Here is a 20,145-nt window from a genome sequence, read left to right on the forward strand (position 1 = left end):
CAAAACCTTTAACCACTTTGTGTTATACCCATTGTTTAATATGCAATAGAATAGCATAATCATTTTTGCTGTACACTGGAGGCAAGAGGAGGTTTATGTAGCAACCGTTGAACTATTAATAAGATCCATCCTCCTTGTTAAAGCACATTGTTCTCCTATTATATGCTATTATTGTAAACTATTTTTCATAACAATGTCTTCTCCCTAAGTTCACACACAAGTCAGTTATTCTCTTGAAACCTTTTAAATTAGAATCTAGTGGAGTAGAGTAAATCATGAATCTTCGCTAGACTGTGGTTGGTGCAGAGCATCATGCTCTGATATCATGTTGTCATACCCCTATCCCAACAAGAGATAAAGTACAATATCAGGGTATGATTGGGGTGACACGCATCATCCCACCTCACCGCCAGGATCTCGATGCAGTGGCCAACTCACAGTCATAAACCAATATTAAAGTGCGAAAGATAAAGGAAATTTTACATTCCAAGATAGGTCAGAGTTTGCAGAAGCGTAAATGAAATAATTATAAGATGTTCATTGGCTAATGATAATAAGTAACATAGTTACAAAATTCCTATGACCATCAAGTAGCTACAAAAAAGGTAAAACATAAAAGTTTATACAAAGCACAAGGCTCTCAAAAATAACAAAATGGGAACGATCTCAAGTAACAGTACAGCCCGTAGGCACAATCATCATGGGCAACCATCGCCATGATCCTCAGTTACGGTCTCTGGCTCCACAGTAATCATCTGCATCAAAATCTAAAAAGAATGTGTACACGGGGGTTAGTTCCACCGAGCTAGTGAGAGAGAAAAGGGGATACACAATCACACAATCACAAATAGGCCATGGTGCATGCCATTATTAATTCATTTATCACCTAACACACAATGCTAAGTCAATGGGTATATGCTACTGCAATAACTTGGAAAGACACTGTGGATCCTTCCATTCTCACCACAATGCAACCTCAATTATTACTATGGAGCCCGCGTCGGTCGTAGTCATTACCACCCAGAGGCAGACCCCGATAACCATTACTATCCCTAGCCTGGCCTCTCTAACTCTCCACAGGCAGCAGGTGCTCTGGCTACCCAACACCTAAACCCCTGTTGGTCGTAGCATAGGGAACTGAGCCTAACCATAGATATACTACATGAATCCTGTCATGTTGAGAGGTACATCCGGGTGTGTCAACGTCTCATTTCATCTAACACCCGGGTACCAGCACAATACGGCGCATACAGGCAAGAATAAGATGCAATATAGAATTCCACGTAATCTGGGGATTCCAGTGCCAGTACTTCCTGGCACCGTAACCCAACACAAATCCATATCATCCTAATCATCATCATCATCATCATCGAATAAGAATAAATGCAAATATACAATCATGCTTGAATGATAATGTCACAATATAATTCATAAATGCATAAATAAGCAATAGTAAACAAGCTCAGACAGTCATCCAAACCCACTCACAAATTACTTCAAATAGAATTTGTATAAGCGCAACGATTCTCGCTCAAAATCACTCCATTGCACATATGTTGGCACCTATGGAAGTGAATAAGAGTGTGAGAGAGTGTAGGGGAGTCCTCATAGAGAAACCCCATAGTTTAAATAAGTTATAAGCCTTGAAAACTACGTCGGAGGCAACTTCGAACTCAGCAGAGATCTGCCTCCGACCTTGAGTCCGACCTTCACTGCAGGCTCTGGACACATCGAAGGTAATGTCGGACTCAGGAGGCTTGATCCTGACCTTGAGTCCGACCTTCCCTGCAGGCTCAGGCCACATCGGAGGCAATGTCGGACTCAGTAGGCTTGCCTCCGACCTTGAGTCAGACCTTCCCTGCAGGCTCAGGCCACATCAGAGGCAACGTTAGACTCAGCAGACTTACCTCCGACCTTGAGTCCGACCTTCCCTGCAGGCTTAGGCCACATCGGAGGCAACGTCAGACTCACGCAGAGCTCTGCCTTCGATGCAACCCAGGTGCGATTTTTAAGGTCCTTAACAGCCCAAATTTACCCCATTTGGTTCTTTAAGTTCCAAGGGACTAGGGAGGGGGTGTCCTATGGTCTATTAAGGTCTTAGAATCACCCATCATCAAATGATTGAGGGATTTAAAGGATCAAAAGCTCAAAAATCCAGATTTGGGGTTTCCTTTGGTGGTTGAAGCTTTCGAATCAAATAAATTCAGCAAGAGGTCAAATAGAGGTCTTTATAGGACTGTAATACATTAATGGAGTTCCAAAAATATAGCTTAGGATAAATCATTTGGTTCCAAGAGGAAACCCAAACTCAAAACTGAACCGAAAAGAGAAAAGAGAAGGGAGAGAGGCAAGGGTGTTCTTGGCCTACCTGATTTAAGGTACACAAGAGGTCCCCCTTGTAGATCCAAGCTCAAGCAGTCGATCCCACCTTCTTCTCCTTCTTCTCCTCCTTGCTGCCTCCTCTCTTCAAAGCTCTCCTCTCCTTTCACGATTAGGTTAGGAAAGAAAAATGAGAAAGACTAAGGAATAGTCCTAGCTCTCATATCTATAGATGTGCCTTACTAAGGCCTGTTTGGCTAGGGCCTCTTAGCTATAAATCTAGGGCTTGTTTGGGTAGGGTAGTTTAAATGTCCACTTAGGTGTTGTTTGGGTAGGGTCTCTTAATAAACCACAAACATCTTACCCTTCTAAACTCATTATCCACCTAAACTCAATTAAACACTATTAAGACACGACTTGGGCCCAATGGACTTCATTTTAGAATAAAGATTGGGTCTTGTTTGGCTAAGGTCTTCTAATGTCTAAAGTACATTAACCTATTTCAAGCATGACTTAGGCCCAAGGGCCCACTTAAGAGGTCACCAAAATAGAAGGGAGGCTAGGGTAGTAGTCAACCATGAAAAGGCACCAACAACATCCTCGATAAAGGGAATGTGGGCCCCATATAAGGTCTCACTCAAAATAGCCACGACAACAACATCGGATGCAGGGTCGGATGCACATAGGACCCTGCATCCTATGCAATAGAAAGAGCAGATAAAGTATCAAAAAGGTCTGGGCTTGGGCCCACACCTCAAGGACTTCGAGAGGAAGTAAACAAGCAATAAAATAGGTTTAGTAACCTACCCTTTGACTATCATGGTGAAACGCTCACAGGCAAATAAGGCAGCACAGTCTACTCACCACAAGGATAAATAATAAACAAATAGGCTCTCGGGTGCGGGTGTAACACCAGCACCCATCAGCAACCTTAAGTTTCAAGATCCTATTGTGCTCACGACGTTGAATGGTAGTCATATGAAAAAACCTGGTGTTGCGGTCGCCTTGCTACAACCAACTGATGTGAGATTTTTTACGCGAAAGTTCCTCCTCTCTCTCCAACTCCTCATTCAAAAGAGCCATGAGATTCTCCTCCTGAGCATGGAAATCTTCAGAAATCGGCCCCTCTTGTAATTTGGAAAGAGCCAGCTGCAGGTCTTTAATTTTTGTTTGAACATGCCCTAACACCTCACGGTTCCAGCATTTGAAAATAGGCTGAATACCATCCATCTTATGATACACGGGGGGGAGGGAAGTATCCAAAACAAGAGAGGTCCAAGCTGCATTAGCTGTCCCTTCACAGTCAGGGTGGCGAAACCAAGCTGAATCAAATCTGAAAATACGCTTCCCTTTAAAACGACCTCCCATTGAGTCAATCAGGAGGGGAGCATGATCAGAGCTCAGAGTTGTTTTCACAAAAACAGCAGCATTAGGGTGTGAGGTACGCCAAGCATCATTTGCCAAAGCTCTATCCAACTTGATCCTTATATTAGCATCACCCCTCCTCTTATTACTCCAATTGAAACAAGGGCCATGAGAGCCAATATCCTCTAAGGCACAAACCATGGTCATGTTTCTAAACCCCTCAGTGTCTTTTTGCCCAGTTCGATTCCCACCTTCCTTCTCATGCCATGCCAAAAAAGAATTAAAATTGCCATAGCAAAGCCAATCCATCTGTCTACCCCTCCTATCTGAGAAAGTCGATCCCACACTTCCTATCTTTTATTTTTAATCGGAGCCCCATACACAGATGTCATATAGAAAAAAGAACCATCAACTTTACTAACTTTGGAATCAATTACTTGGTTATTAGAATAAACAATATCAATTATAACATTGTGAGTCCAAAGCAGTGCTAGACCACCTGATGCACCCTGAGCATCCACTACAAAACAAGAGTGCATACCAAATTTCATGCACAATCGATTTATTCTGTCCTTCCCAGTCTTTGTTTCAATAAGAAAAATAATCTCAGGTTTTCCACATGAGAGAGGTGAACCAGGTACCGAATTGTCGCAGCCCTCCCTAACCCACGACAATTCCAACTTAAAATTTTCATTGATTCCCGCGGAGCTGAGCCTCCCCAGCCTCCACGGGTTCCAAGCATAAAAAATGGCCCACATTGTTTCCTTCCATATGAGCAGCCTCATCTGAATCTTTCTCACCCCGTGGGCCTTCCAGCCTAGGACGCTTCTGTTTATCGTGACCCGAGCTAACAGAGATGTCTAATTGCTTTCAGTCCCTCATGAAGCTTCCTTGCTGCTCCTGCGCCTCTGATATATCCATCGGTGCAACATAAGTGGGATTGGTTGGGTGTGGTGGTGGCAATAATGCAATATTGGCTTGGTTTGGTAACGGTTCTGAAGCAAGGGAGGCTTGGATGTTGGGTTCCTGAAGAGGTGGGATTGGGTTACCAAACTGGGAAGGCTGGTTGAGTGAAATGGTGGAAAGGTGTGGGATAAGATTGGATAGGAGGGTTGCCACGTTAGGATGAGAGAAAATCGGGTTATTGGCAATAATATATTCTAGGTTGGTAGGTGGATTACTAATATGGTTATTATTCAAATTAACCAAGGAATGAGGAGGTGATGGAGGGATATTGTAGGGCTGACGTACCTTGTCAGAATTGGAAGGTGAATAATTATCCAAGGATTTCTCCTGCATTTTCGGACCTTCCTTAGCAACAGGTATGGTCTGAACTCCACCGAAAAAACTCATCGCCAAGGAACTAGATCCATCTACTGGGGCACTCTGTGTTTGGGTAATAAGCTGGGAAGGCATGCCTTCGAGAAGTCTGGGATCAGGGGGTGTAGATCTCAATGAAGGACCATATCGGATGTCAGGGAAGGAGGGACAGCTTGACGCCTTTGGGCATCCATGCTCCAAGCAGTGCTTATATTCAGCATCGAAAAAAGAACACACCTCTTCACCTCATGATCAAATAAACCGCAGAAGTAACAAAAGCTTGGAAGTCTTTCGTATCTAAGCAACACTGTGGAACTATTCTTGGATCTGCGCTTCACCGTGATAGACTGACGTAAAGGTTTAACAATACTGATATGAACTCTTGCTCTGACATACCTGACCTTAGCTCCAAACTGAAATCCTTGAACCAAAATGACCTGCTTGGGTTGCCCTACTTTCGCCGCTAATTGAGAAGCCACCTCCAGATTAAAGAGTTCCAACGGCACTTCATGTATCTGCACCCAGAAATCAGTGCTCTGAAAACCCCATTCCTGATTTTCATTCCAATGTTCCAACAACAGTAGATTACCCCGAACCGCCCAAGGGCCTTCATCCAACACGTTCAAGAGATCTAGCTTATGCTGGAATTGGAAACAATAACGATTTTCCTGCATGGGGGTGATAACAACGGGAAAACGCGGGTTCCATGCTTGGACCAGAGCCTCAGATATTGCCTGGCATCTATAAGGCTTGCAAAACATGATCTGGCCCACCAATCTATGGTTATCAGTATTGCATAATCGCTCCTCAGTCTGTTCCTGCAAGGACAAGGCATCCTCATCGTCATCCTCAGGAGGAGGCATTAGTGCTACCGGCGATGAGATCCGGGGTGATTGATGTGTAGGGTTCTCTTCCATTTTGTAGCCACCAAAGAGAAAGCAAGACGAGGAAATGAAGAAGAGAGGCTGAAGAAAGCAAAAGAAAACACGTATAGTGACGGAGGAGATTCACGTACAGTGATGGAGGAGATTCACGTATCAGTTTTCCCAAACAAAAAAATAAAATATTTTGTTTTCCTTTGTGATACTAGAGTTAACTCTCCTCATAAATTTTTTTCCAAAAATTTTAACAATTCAATTCTGGTTGTAAGTGGGAGGATTTACCGATCGTTAGAATAATATTGAACCAAGCAATATTGTTCAAAATATAAATGGTTTGAACTGGTTTCTAAGGAGGTGAAATAGAGATCGAGGGGTTTGGTAATATCCATTTCCTCAAGGAGTCTTTTTCTTGCTCAACTCCAAGAAGCCCAATGTTCTGAGCCCTCCATAACTAATATTGATTTAATCCGAACTCTAGAATTGTACATTGATAATTTGTCGAAGCCGAAGGAAATCTTCTGGATGCAGAAATCTAGGGACAATTATGTACTTCTAGGGGAGTTGAACACTCGTTATCATCATTCTATGGCTAATGTAGACAGTGCTGCAATAAAATTCTTTCCATCCATAATGAATTAGGTATCTTAAATCTCCATTGTATCTAGGGCTGTAAATGGATAGCCAAAAATTCGAATCTGATTTGAGTTCGATTCCGTTTAAGAGGTTCCGAATCCGAAATTTTGGTTTCCGAAAAATATGCGAATCCGTCCGAAAGCTAATCGGATTCGGAGTCGGATAGTTCTATTCGGAGTCGGATAATAATCGGATAATTTATTATCCGATTGTAAATTATGATTTTTTTATAAAAATATATCAATATTACTATATTACCCTTATTATTTGTATTTTATAAGGTTATTTTTGTAATATCACTCTAACTCTTAAGTCTTAACCTAAAACTAGGGCTTCCTATTCTCTTGAATCTCTTCCTCCCTCTTTCACTCTCGATTCTCAAGTCTCAGAATTTCAACTTTCAAGCTCTCAACGGCGCCGGCAGTCTGCACTCAACCCTCAAGCTTCAAGGTCACTGGTCACTCACTCTTGATTCTCGACTCTTAGCGGCAACAGCAACGGCAACGGCACTCGCACAACCCCCTCGACTCTCGCTCTGGACCAATTAGGTATACGATTCCATCTCCTTTGAAGTGTACCGATAAGTCCTTCATGGGTATACTTCATAGACCTCTCTTGGGAAGATTGCTTAATGGTCAATGAAGTCCTCTGTTGGTATACTCTGTTTTTCTTCTCTTCTTTCCTTTGGTTTATGTTTTTAGATAATTTGTAATTCTATGGAAGGTTATAATATGATCAAATGTATTCTCAATTCTCACTATTCTTTGATGCTGTCTTTTGGTTAATGTAAAGGAACTAATTAGGATAATTGGTATACAAGTACAAGGAATCTAATCTCCATTACAGATCTAAATGCAACTAGTATAAAATGGATTCCAGATCTAATCTCACTTGATTAGCCCTGCCTAGAGCTGGCATTTGTCTTTTGCATTAACTATTGTAAATGCCATTTGTTTCATTTTATAAGCACAATTATCATTCTAATTTGTTCTATCATGTTGTCTCTTGCTGTGCATTATTATTTACATTTTCTTTTTCTCCAAGTCTTGGTCAATTGAGTGATAAGTTGATGTTAGTCTCTTTTTAGATGGCTGCCCTTATTCAGAATTATAGTGGTCTCCCTCGAATATCACTCATGTACATTTAATGAGATGATATCTTGCAATTAAGTTGTCCACATTTAGTAATTTATTCAACTTACCTCAAGTAGGCTTTGCTATTTGTTTATGTGCATTTTTTACCATTCTTGAGCCCTGTGAATTTTTGGAGTAATTGCTAATTGAAGCATAGGTACATGTTTAAATCCATGTGAGAGACATGAATTTCCTCTATAGATCCCAAGTACATCCTGTTTAATTTTTCTCTCTTCCCTCATTTGTTTTTAGGTTGAACAATCTTGACTCAAGATTGAGTTTTGGAAGACTTGAGCTAGGAGCAAGGATTGGAACTTGGAAGTGCCCAAAAAAGTGGGAGTGTGGGTTTCTCTAAGAGGTAGGCTCATTTCTCAAAGTAGCTTATAGATATTGCTCTTATCATTTAATAAAAGTTTATTAATAGATTGTGAATCAAGTAGATAAGATCATTTGCTAAGGCTGGTCATATTTCTATTGCAGGCAGATGGTTTCCAATTTTCACATTGATTGGAGTTGTTATCAATGGAGCTTCGTTGTTTGAAGCACAAACTAATGACAAGCTTGCTGAGTATTTATATGTGTAATCCTATTTAGAAGTGTACTAGTGTAATCGTTTATTTCCGGTAGTTTAGTTTAGAATTGCAAAATACTATGGTGTTTGTCTTTGAACAAGTGCTTGCTAGTTTTTTACTTTGAACTCATGCTTAAGGATTTGCTAAACACATGAAGAGCTTCATTTTGGGGTTTGATTTGAAAATCACAGGTTCAATTTACACTATTGTCATTTTGAGCTTTATTACCTACATTTGGTGAAGAGTATTACTATTTACCATGGGTATAGTTTTCAAATGACAATGGTGTAAAAAACTTCATTTTGAGGTTTGATTTGAAGATAACAGGATCAATCTATCCATTAACCTAATGATAATCCAATTTAAAGAACAAAATAACACCTTTCTAAGAATAGGCAGCAGTTTAATAAAATAGGTAATCGGAGTCGGAAATCAGTAATCAGAGTCGGAAATCGGTAATCGGAGTTGGAAATCCATAAGTATAATTGTTCATGAATCGGATAGTTTATCGGATCGGATAGTATCCAGATATCCGATAAACTCTCGGATTCGGATATGGTAATACCATTTAAATATCCGTCGGATATCGGATCAAATTCAGATAGTGCATTTGTTAAACGGATTCGGATTCGGATAGTAGTGAATCCGAGCCGAATCCGAGCTGTTTACAGCCCTAATCGTATCCCTCTGAAATTGCTAAAGTACTTTTAGACCATTTTAGTTTGCTTTATACCATTCCAAAGTGTTTCAAATCCTCTTGAACCAGCTTGTTTAGAGGGTCTCTTTGTCAATATTCTTTCACTGGAAGAAAATGATGCGTATCATTCAAACTCCTGTCTATTCATGAGTTTTTAGAATGGGTAATTAAAGGGAAAATTATTGCCCCAATACTACTCAGGGGGCGCTGTGCGCATCGTGCGGCACAGCACCGCCCATGTGTCTATAGTAGGCCTCACTGTACACATATAGACAATGCTGCACAGCACAATGCGCACATGCAGCACCCCCAGTAGTACTGGGCGATAAAGGTCCTAATTATAGAGCTCCTAAACCAGATGGCTTCCACGCCTTTTTCTTTAAAAAATGTTGGAATGTTGACCATCATGATATTTTTACAGGTGTCTCTGATTTTCTTCACTCAGGTGTATGTTCTTCTTGGAAATTAAACAATACTTTGATTAACCTAGGTTCAAAACAAATATGAGCAAATAAAGTGGACTTTTTTTTAGACTCATAGGTCTTTGTAATGTCTTCTATAAAATAATTTTTAAGACTTTTTAGTTAATAGAATAAGGCCATTTTTTGGGTAGAACAGAATGGGGCTTTGTCCGATCATTATTGTAAATCTTTGTCTATTTTACCCCATCTAGAGGTTTGACACAGGTCACAAGGAGATCCTCTTTCACTCTATACCTTTTCTTTTGGTAATGGAGAGGTCATCTAGAATGCTCGTCTCTGCCTCCGATGTTAAAATTTGGTTGGGCCCAACCCTTGTATACTGACATTTCTTTTGTACAACATATATATATACAATTAAACGTGGGTATCTGACCGTAAAGGCCCCTCTGGGAATTGGAAGTTACCTCTCATTTATTCTCTAGTCCTGCCTAGGATATCTAATCACATTATTAAAAAGGGCAAGAGATCTCTATTTGGTCCTATGGTCTCTATACAAGTGTTTAGGTCAATGGGTGAGCACATTTGGGTATCTACCCAAAGAGCAGATGCATCATCGATCTCAAAAGGCCCTGTGAGAGGGCATACGAAACACCACCAAGTAGCTAGAGAACTTTTTCCCTCATTAATATTAAGGGAAAATGAACGTTAACCGGAGTTGTCACTGCTGTGCCCCCTCCTTTCCAAGGGATGTACTGGTCTTTTCGTGTTGGGCTGTATCTGGTTGCAAATACACACAGCACGACACCGATTAGTGTTCTTTCTCCCAAAAATTAAATTACCATCTACTTTTTATAATAAAGACTAACATTTTTTGGTCTGCATTTCATACTTGGACCAGGACCTTTATTCGATGTTGTAACTGGAGCGCTGCATGCTGCTATGCACATCGCACGACACAGCAGCATCCATGCATGCACAATGGGGCCCACTGTGACATACAGGACAACACAAGGTAGAATTGAAAGTTACTTGCTTTAGATCATTGTATTGTCATTATAGGTGGTGATTGGGATCTTTTTTTCTAGAAGGGTTAAGTGGGTCTCAATTATTATTTATCGTAATAGATTATTTTTTATTGGAATGAATTATGGTGTGATAGGAAGTGGACTTTTATCTGCTTCATTTTTTGGGTAGGTTCAGTTTTCCAAGTTTCTCTAACAGAGGGGGTGGAAATGACTACTCTACCCCTACACGAACACACTGTCCAAGTAGGATCCAACCCCTTCTATTAAAGGAACTTGGGGAGATAGAGTGAGCAAGAATTGAAGCAGATAAAAATATGATAGGAAGTAGGATGAAAGTTGAAGTCATTCTGGGTGTGAAAATGAACCTTAGAAACAAAACATGGTGCTAAAATGTGATTGTGTACTCTGATACACTAACGGTGCGTTTTAAAACCGTACAACCTACCGTAACCAAAGCGGACTATGACACTTCCTATCGCAAAAAAATAAAGTGGACTATGACACTTCACATTTGTCCCTCTCTTCCCCTTTTCATGAGACTTACAATCCCTCATCTATATATCCCCACTTTCTACAAGAAGCCATAGACCAGAGAGAGGCAGGTGATTTACAGCCTCTCTCGCTCATTAAATTCAATTGATGATGGAAATAGGGGTGGAGTAAAATATCCATCAAACACCAACCATTCAACCTACCATTCTTCTTGTATAAACTGTTAGATACTTTATTCAAGTAAGGAAACCCTATCTTGGTTGTCTCTTTCTTTCAATCAATTATAAGTTTGAAAAAGGTAAGAGATCAGCCAATGGAAATTTCAAAAGAGAAAGAAGCCCCCACCCCAAAAACCCACAGCCACTAGTATCCAAAAGAACTGTTGTTGTGATTCAAACCTTCCTTCAAGGCTTCAATTCTCCAAGCTGGCCGGTAGGGCTAGTGTCTGCATAATTCCAGTAGACCCTTATGTCCAATTGATTACACATCTTTATCAGTTTTGAAGTCCCAATTAATTTGAGAATTTGGATCGTCTATTGTTGAGCTGCCTGGTAGGACCGTGCTGCCTTGACACGGGCCTATGCGCAATCTCTACCTTACCCCTGCCCAAATGCCTTGCCCGAGTGAGGGCAAGGCGGTAACTGCACGCAGCCCCATGTCTAGGCAGCACGGTCCTGCCGGGCAGCTCGGCAGTAGAGGATCTGGTTTGATCGATTTTTTTCTTCTACTCGCTCCTCACTAAAAACCTTCTCACTTCACCGTTAGATTTCTTTCAATGATGGAGCCAAGGATTTAGATCTTCTAATGTGCAGCTGTCCGTCTAGCCTATGCTGCGCAGACACAGGGCCGCACACAATGACTGCCTGACCTCCTTACCCCCTCTCGGGTAGGGGTAAGACGGTCATTGCACACGATCCTGTGTCTGCACAGCATAGAATAAATGGTGCAACGTGCCATAGAAGATCTGTTTCCTAGAGCCAATGTTTAATAGTAGACTTCACAATAACATTTGATTGGTCATCATAACCCCTAGCCATCAAGAGTCCCAAAGAGGTTCAAGCATAAGCTAGAGGAATCGAACAAGGAATCAAAAGTGCAATTTCATTGGAAAGAAGAAGCATAGAAATCTGGACCGACTCAAATAATCTTATCAAATGGCTTTCACAACAGGCAGAAGATCCATGGCCATGACAACTTTTCACAATCCTATTTAACATCAAAAGTCTACTTTTCAAATTTGATAATGTGTGTATCCATAAAAAACCGAGACTTGATATTTCAATTGCACATCAATTAGCACACACAGCTCGCACTCATTGTCTGCAAGGTGATGTAACTGAAGATATCTCTATTTTCTATTAAATAAATTTCTTTAACATTAAAAAAAAAAAAGATTCCCAAAGAATGGTAGTATCAATTATCAAACCTACCATCCAACTTTTTTTTCGGAAAAGAGTATCTTTTGTTTGGTTCGTAGCCAGCCCAAGTGCACGAGGCTCTCACCAATGCGGGGTCTGGGGAGGGTCATTATGTACGTTTTTTTACCCCTGACTTTCACAGAGAGGCTGTTTCTAGCCATGTGTCTCAAAATGCCTTAGCCAGCCCACGACATCACCGGCCACCCTACTCCTCCAAACAACAAAAAAAAAAGCCTATGCAGTCCCATGAACTTCAGTAATTTTTTTTTTTTTTGATAAAAAGAAATCATTTATTGAGAACGTGAAAGCTCACGGCTGAAAGTTCCATAAGTCAACATAAGTCAAGCATCCATGGAACAGAACTAGCCTTCTTTGCCAAAATGATTGCAGGTAACCATTAGGTATGAGGAACCATGTCGGTTCAAACATGATTTTAATTTGAACCATGTTTTGTCCAGTTGCAACTGTTTCAAACATGATTCTAAGAATGCAAACCAAACACTGCCTTAGTAATAGAAGGGTTAGTGATTTGGATAATGGTACCGGTAAACTACTAGACAAATAGGAATGTAGGGTATATTTATGTGAAACGAAAGTGGTCTCTCTGAACAAGCAACGTTGGCTACGTCAATGCTCTCTATCTCTTTCTCTCTTCTCATGACAATCTTTCCTCCTCAATTTCCCTAATTTGATGAACTGTGCTCTGTACTCTCCATCGACGGGCTACCACCGTCTCTTCGGCTCAATGAATCCCCTCCCTTATTTGAATTTTGAATGTATCATGTCCATAGCACCATAGTTACATTCTTGTTACATATTTTTTCTTGGAAAAATGATGGCCATGCTGCTGGTATCATGTGCCCCAGTCACTATTTTCGTACCTCACAATATCTTTTCTTGACATGTGAACCCCTTGAATACCAACTATGAGGTAAGTGCCCAAGCAGGGGTAAGGCGGACATTGCATGCGGCACTCTGTCTGGGTCACATAGGCCGCTACGGGCAGGATACCGTAGAAGATCTATATACCTATGAGGTGGCCCCTCTTCTAATCTCATTTGCTTGGCTTGAGAGATTCAATCCATATATGGGCAGCACGGTGATCCGATCCCTGCATTTTTTTCTATTATCTTTTTGGGAACACGCCATCCACTCCAAGCAAGTAGCAGACACAGGGGAGGGGGTGGGGACAGTCATGGTCAGGGTTTTTTCATTAGGAAGAGAGAGAAAGAGACACAGACACATGGCTGGCCAGCCTGATGGACTGCCCGGGCGACATGATGAGCCTTTCTCCTATCCATTTTTATTTTTTATTTTTGTTAAATCCCTTTTTGAGGGTGTGGGGGACAATCTTTTCTATATAAACTTTCCCCCGATCCAATCAAAAAAACCTAACAGAGAAGAATGAAGAGTAGAGTCGTGTAGAAAGAACTCAAGAAGGGGATTAGAAGATGAAGAGATTAGTGTTGGTATCTGTTTGGTATCTTCAACTGTTTCCATTGATGAGTTGTGTAGTGGATCGGAGTCAGTTTCCTGCAACATTTCTTTTTGGGACTGCTACATCTTCTTATCAGGTACATAACAGTAACAGAGAATTTTGATTTCTTAGTCTTAAGTTTCCATATCAGAGTCAATTAAGGTCACCTAAACTGTTAAACCCAACAAGAAAAGTGACCCCTAGAAACGTCCTCTCCCTGTTCTCTTTCTTTCTGATCTCTCTTCTCTGTATGTGAGATAATTAGGTTTGGAATTTAAGTTTTGAGTTAAAACAATTAACCTTTTTTTTCTTCTTCTTGGAAGTGTGTGCGTGTGTGTTTCCAATCCAAAGTCGGCTAGGATTAAATTTTAGGGGGATGTTTCCTCCGACTCCCAAGTGCTACTTTGGACAAAGCAAGATTTCTCATATCAAATAGGGGGGGATTTTTGGAGAAGAGAGAGAATGAATGGGTCCCATTTTTGAATTTTTTAGTGTGACCAATTTTTATTTTAGGCCTTTTTTTGGTTTTGGAAGATTCAATTCGATTCAAAGAAAACAAGTAACAACAGTGATTGAAAAAGTTTGTTTGCTTTCTAGATCGAGGGTGCTTACTTGGAGGGTAACAAAAGCCTTAGCAACTGGAATGTATTCATTCACATACCAGGTGAGATTTTTATCTCTCTGTGTCTCTCTCAAACAAATTATTTACCTTCTTAATTTATAAGATCACCACTATTTTAGAAGAGAAAAGCTTTTAAACTGATTGAAGGTTTATTTCTTTTATTAATTTCATCATCTTTTTAAGGAAAAGTTATGGACGGAGGCAATGGAGATGTTGTAGATGATCACTATCATCGTTGCATGGTTAATCATCTCCCTCCCCTCTATTAATTACTCTTCCAAATAACACAGTGATTGGTTTGATTTGAATTAATAACCACAATTCTCGATGTTTGATTTAAAGCTAGGGTGTTACTTGTTGTCATCAAAGTGGTGAAGTGAGAAGTTGTAATTTTTTATTGATTGTCCCTCTACTTATTACTAAAAGTTAATTAATCTAAGGATAAAAAATATTTTCAAAGTGATTTATCATTATGCTTGAATTGTCACTGTCTTGCATATTTTTTCAGTACACATGTGAAATGACAAAATTTACCGTCATTGAGAAAAAATTATGTTAAAAGGCAAAAAAGGAAGGTTACAATTTTATTTTCACCAACTTTGGTTACGACAAGATTTTTCCTATAAAATATGACTAGATTCTCTTTAATATTTTCGGTTGTTTTTTTGACCTACGAGATTACTTTAAGGGTATGTTTGGATATCAAGAAAAGAAAAAAGATACTGAGACAAAATCCATGATGATGCAATGATTAATTTCTCTGTCTATCTCTCTTTCTTGGCACCAAAGAAAGGAAGGGCTGCTGGGTAATTGATTGTCATTCAGTCAAGGCAGACAACACTGGCAATTTATAATTGACATGTTGTAGCATATTTGGTGGTTATAATTTAATGTTAGCTTCAATTAAAGTCTGATACAAGGTAATCCATATGGTTGAGTTATATCATGAATTTTAATAGTTGATGAATCAAATAGAAGATATATCAAACTAATAATTCGGATCGGTCACAGGAATCCTCCTTGTGATTAAATTGCAACTGCTCGCCTAGCTTACCCTAGTTGAACGGCGTTTTATGATAATATTGTCTGACTTAATTCCATATTTGCACCTTAGTTGGAAGGACATTAGTATACCCTTCTGCTGACATTTAAGAATATTTTACTAAGAAAATCTATGAATCATATCAAACAGGAAGACGTGGAGTTAATGCATTCCCTAGGAGTAAATTCTTACAGATTCTCAATTTCATGGTCTAGAATCCTCCCAAGTGAGTAACTATACAACTACTTTTATTACTTCTCACCTTTAAATAGAGAAATTTACATGGCGTACTTGAGATACATCAGGAGGTAGATTTGGAGGAGTTAATTCTGTGGGAATTGAATTCTACAACAACATTATAAATGCTATCTTGCTCAGAGGTAATTAAAATTCAATACTAATGGTACAATGAAGAAAATACAACGGCAATTCACTAATTGTCACAATATTTTTTACTAACTTAGCTCCTATTTTACTATTGAATCAGGGATACAACCATTTGTTACATTGAACCATTATGACATTCCTCAAGTACTTGAGGATCGATATGGGTCATGGCTAAATTCACAAATATAGTAAGTCTCTAACATATTTGTTTCCCCCTCATTTTATAAGGGTTTCTTTATCTTATATCATGGGGGATTAGGATTCAGTAGACCCATCTGATGACTTAGATTAATTAGTTAGAACTTCGGGTGTTTATAAATTTTTATCTATAGAAATACCTTTACATAAAGGTAGACAGTAGTTTTGTTCCTAAGCTACTTGTTGTCCTCTTGTGTTTTTTTTTTTTAATTTATTTATGTAAAAAACATAGTTGTAAAACCTGGTCATGATTCATGTAGACTAGGCCAAGGTAAAAAATGACGAGACTTGGTTATACATCATCTGAGTCAAATACAACTTGATATTTTTAGCTAAGTCATGACAAACTTGGCAAGTTTAGTTGTTTTTGAAAAAAAACCATAAAATTGGTTCACGTAGGAACTAAGTTGAGTAAAATAGTAAATTCATATTTTAAAATAGTACAAAAGTCTTGACTCTCTTCTCTTGTTCAATGGTATAAACTCAAAATGCATTGATATGTGATTCTTTGATTTTTTTTTTCTGTATTTTCTAATTTTTATTAATTTATATATATATTTATTGCATTAAAAATTTAAAAACATTGTAACTCGCTTTGACCAGGTTTGACAAGGCCAAGTCATTAAGGTTTTTTGAAAATGCGAGTGGAGTCAAAAAACCTGATTTTCCAAACTATAAAAAGTGGGAAAAGGGATTTTTTTTAACATTAATGCAAAATCTAACATTGTAAAATAATAAAAACTTTATATGGAGTACAAATTTCATGTAATAGATACCAGTAATTTTTGAAATATTTTTCATAAAAGTTATTCCACTTTGCACACAGGCAGGATTATGGATACTTTGCAGAAGTATGTTTCAAAGCTTATGGTGATAGGGTGAAGTATTGGAGCACATTCAATGAGCCAAACATGACAATCACATTAGGTTACCTTAGTGGAGATTATCCACCAAACCATTGCTCACAGTCTACCTTCTGCATATCTGGGGACTCAGCTATTGAGTCATACATTGCTGCGCACAATTTAATATTATCACATGCCACTGCTGTTGATATCTATAGAAAAAAATTTCAGGTAACAAACAAATTAATTAATTCATGTTTTATGTTTATGAAATATTTGATATTAATTATATATTAGCCCTATATGTAATTAGAGAATATATAATTCTTGTTTAGTCACAAGCTTACAATATAATTTTCTTATTTCAACACGGCCAAACAAGGTGGTATGATAGGGATTGTACCAAATGCAGCTTGGTATGAACCACTCAGAAATATTCCAGCAGATCATTTGGCAGTTCAAAGAGCTCTTGCTTTTGACATTGCTTGGTAATTATATAAATTCTATCTTTTTATAAAATTAATTTCTTTTAGAAATATATCCCAATCCATTTATTTGATATTTGTAGGTTCTTGGATCCTATAATGTATGGTGATTATCCTCCTGAAATACATCAGATTTTGGGTAATAGGTTACCGACATTTTCGGCGAAAGACAAGGATAAGTTAATGAATAAGCTGGATTTTATTGGGATTAATTATTATACAACAAAGTATATGAAAGATTGCTTGTTCTCTCCTTGCAATGTGGGTACTCTTCAAGGGGATTCCTTTGTGTATTTCACAGGAGAAAGAGATGGTGTTCTGATTGGAGAGCCAGTAAGAAATAATCACTTCAATTATATTGATTTCTTTTCCATTCCCAAGAGAATTTATCAATTGTTCTCATGGTTCAAAGACTCGGATTGGTTTCGGTTGATTTGAATCAGAATCAGAATCAGAATCGGCTGACCTTGATTCCAATTATACCTGATTCTCAAACCTCTTTTTAGAAGCACGGCCATGAATGCACTTAGATCTTCATATTAATTGGCAAATGATAAATAAACTAAGCCCATTAATGATGTTAACATGTTTTCAAATGAGGAAGGGTTTTGTGTATGACCGTTTTTAGAAATAAAAAAAGCTTCATAAGGGGGGTAGGTTTGGTATTTTAAAAGGGGTTTTATCTGTATCTAAGGGTTTTAAGTACAACCGTGCACTATGCACGATCATACATGAAACCTTTTGCTGTATTTTAAATTGAAATATTCATAATTTATTTATATAGCCATCCATCCAACATGTCATAGCTTTATGTGTATATGTTCAAATATCGTATGGGTTATATTTTGGGCTTGGGCTTGGGCTGGGCTGGGATAGAGGTCAGTGCAACCCAACCTTGAATTGAGCTTGGGCAGTTGGGCCGGACCAGAAAAATTGGGTTAATCAAGCCTCAGTCTGGCCAAGCCCAAGTTTTTTTTCTTATATTTTAATATTTTTTTTAGAAAGGTACCTAATTTATGGGGGAGAGAAGGAAGAAGAAAGATGAGATCAAGACCTCGTGGTAGGATAAATCTGTAATTTTTTGGTTATCTAGTTTAGCTTCTCAGGCTATCTCTGACCATAGACGTAAGTATCTCTCGGTCGATGATGTACAGTTATAATCTTTGTTAATATATTCTTTTAAAAAAGACCTCGTGGTAGGATGGGCTTTTACTCTTCACACTTCTAACAAATGCATTAAACCTGCTTGCCCCTCCTAATCATTTTTTTTTTTCCTTTCAGATGGCGATGCCAGGCTTCTATGTGGTTTCATATGGTATAGAGAAGGTCGTCTTATATTTTAAAGAACGATACAACAATACTCCCATGTTTATCACAGAAACTGGTATATATGACATACCAAAAAATTTTTTTTTTTTTTTTTAAATGCATATATGGGTTTTTTTTTTTTAATACTTTGTTTTGTTAATTTGCAGGGTTTCCACAAACAAGTTATCCTGGTGCTTCTGTTAAAGACCTTCTCAATGACACAAGGAGAATAGAATTTTTGAATGATCACTTAACCTTTCTTCCTAAAGCCTTGAGGTACGTATTAATACTATGAATAGAGATTAATATATAAATTCTTCTTCTTAATTTTGTTATATTGTATCATTGTATTTTAACGTGGTGTTTGGTATGCATTCTATGTCGATTTTCTTGGATAATAAAATAATTTTTTTTATCATCCAAGAATGCGAAATCAATCTAGAATGCATACCAAACACAACATATATTAAAACGGCCTTTATTTTTTAATTTTATAGGGATGGTGGAGCCGATGTGAGGGGTTATTTCATATGGTCTCTTATTGACAACTTTGAATGGTTATTTGGATATACTTTGTGATTTGGGCTTTATTACGTGGATTGGTTAACACTAGAAAGAATACCCAAATTATCAGCTACATGGTATAGGCAATTTCTGAATGGAAATAATATCCTAAACTATATGACTCTTCCATCCAACTCTACTTACCATCCTAGCTAATGCTAGATCGATGAATTATTTACAATGTGATTATGTACATTAATTACTTGATTTGTAATTGTTCATATCCAAGCTTATATATGGCTGTATTCATTAATAAAATTATGATTAAACTATTAAAATTGAGATATTTTGTACTAAGATTAGTGAAAATTGGTCAATGTTTTACTTTCCGAAGTGATTAATCAATTATCATCTAATGGCTTCAATGGTATCATTATTCCTATAGTTAAGATTAGCTTATCTTAAATTGGGGAAAATCTTGCTCATTCCTTACGTATAATACATGCCTATTTACTTACGCAATATCAGTAAGGATCAGTTTGTTTTTAGGTACAACCTCATCTAGTTGCAAGGGAAATGAAGAGAAGGGAAGTGAAATCAAATCAATAAATCTACTAGATAGAAACAGATGCAAATAATGATAAAGGACTCCATTTACATCTCAATGACCCAAAATACCTTACGGTAGTACCGGCGGGGCGACAGTGCACATCTGACGGCACAGTAGAGGCTAGGTGGCACACATGGCACACATGGCCTTTGCTGTGCTGTCAGATGTGCACTGCCACCCCGCTGGTACTGCAAAGGATTTTAATTCGTATAACCTCATCTAGTTGCATCTTTCTCATAAAAAAAAAAACCTTATCTAATTGCAAGGAAAATAAAGAGAAGGGAAGTAAAATCAAAACAATAAATCTACAAGAAAGAAACAGACGCAAATAATGATAAAGGACCCCACTTATATCTCAATGACCCAAAATACCTACGATCCAAATCTAAT

The 20,145-nt window shown here is 38.4% G+C and overlaps 1 protein-coding gene and 1 pseudogene across 1 annotated transcript; one reads left to right on the plus strand and one right to left on the minus strand.

Annotated features, from left to right (window-relative positions):
• Positions 1-5,135: 5,135 nt before the first annotated feature.
• LOC122650502 lies at positions 5,136-5,867 on the minus strand. The gene has a single exon (XM_043843913.1). The coding sequence runs from the start codon at positions 5,865-5,867 to the stop codon at positions 5,136-5,138; it is 732 nt and encodes a 243-aa protein (XP_043699848.1).
• Positions 5,868-14,563: 8,696 nt separating this feature from the next.
• On the plus strand, positions 14,564-19,220 carry LOC122650503 (annotated as a pseudogene).
• The last annotated feature ends 925 nt before the right edge of the window (positions 19,221-20,145 follow it).

This window comes from Telopea speciosissima, chromosome 2, assembly GCF_018873765.1.
Source record: "Telopea speciosissima isolate NSW1024214 ecotype Mountain lineage chromosome 2, Tspe_v1, whole genome shotgun sequence".
Taxonomy (NCBI): Eukaryota; Viridiplantae; Streptophyta; class Magnoliopsida; order Proteales; family Proteaceae; genus Telopea; species Telopea speciosissima.

Coding starts and splice junctions, on each gene's coding strand:
- LOC122650502 (XM_043843913.1), bottom strand. CDS start 5,867: ATGCCTCCTCCTGAGGATGACGATGAGGATGCCTTGTCCTTGCAGGAA.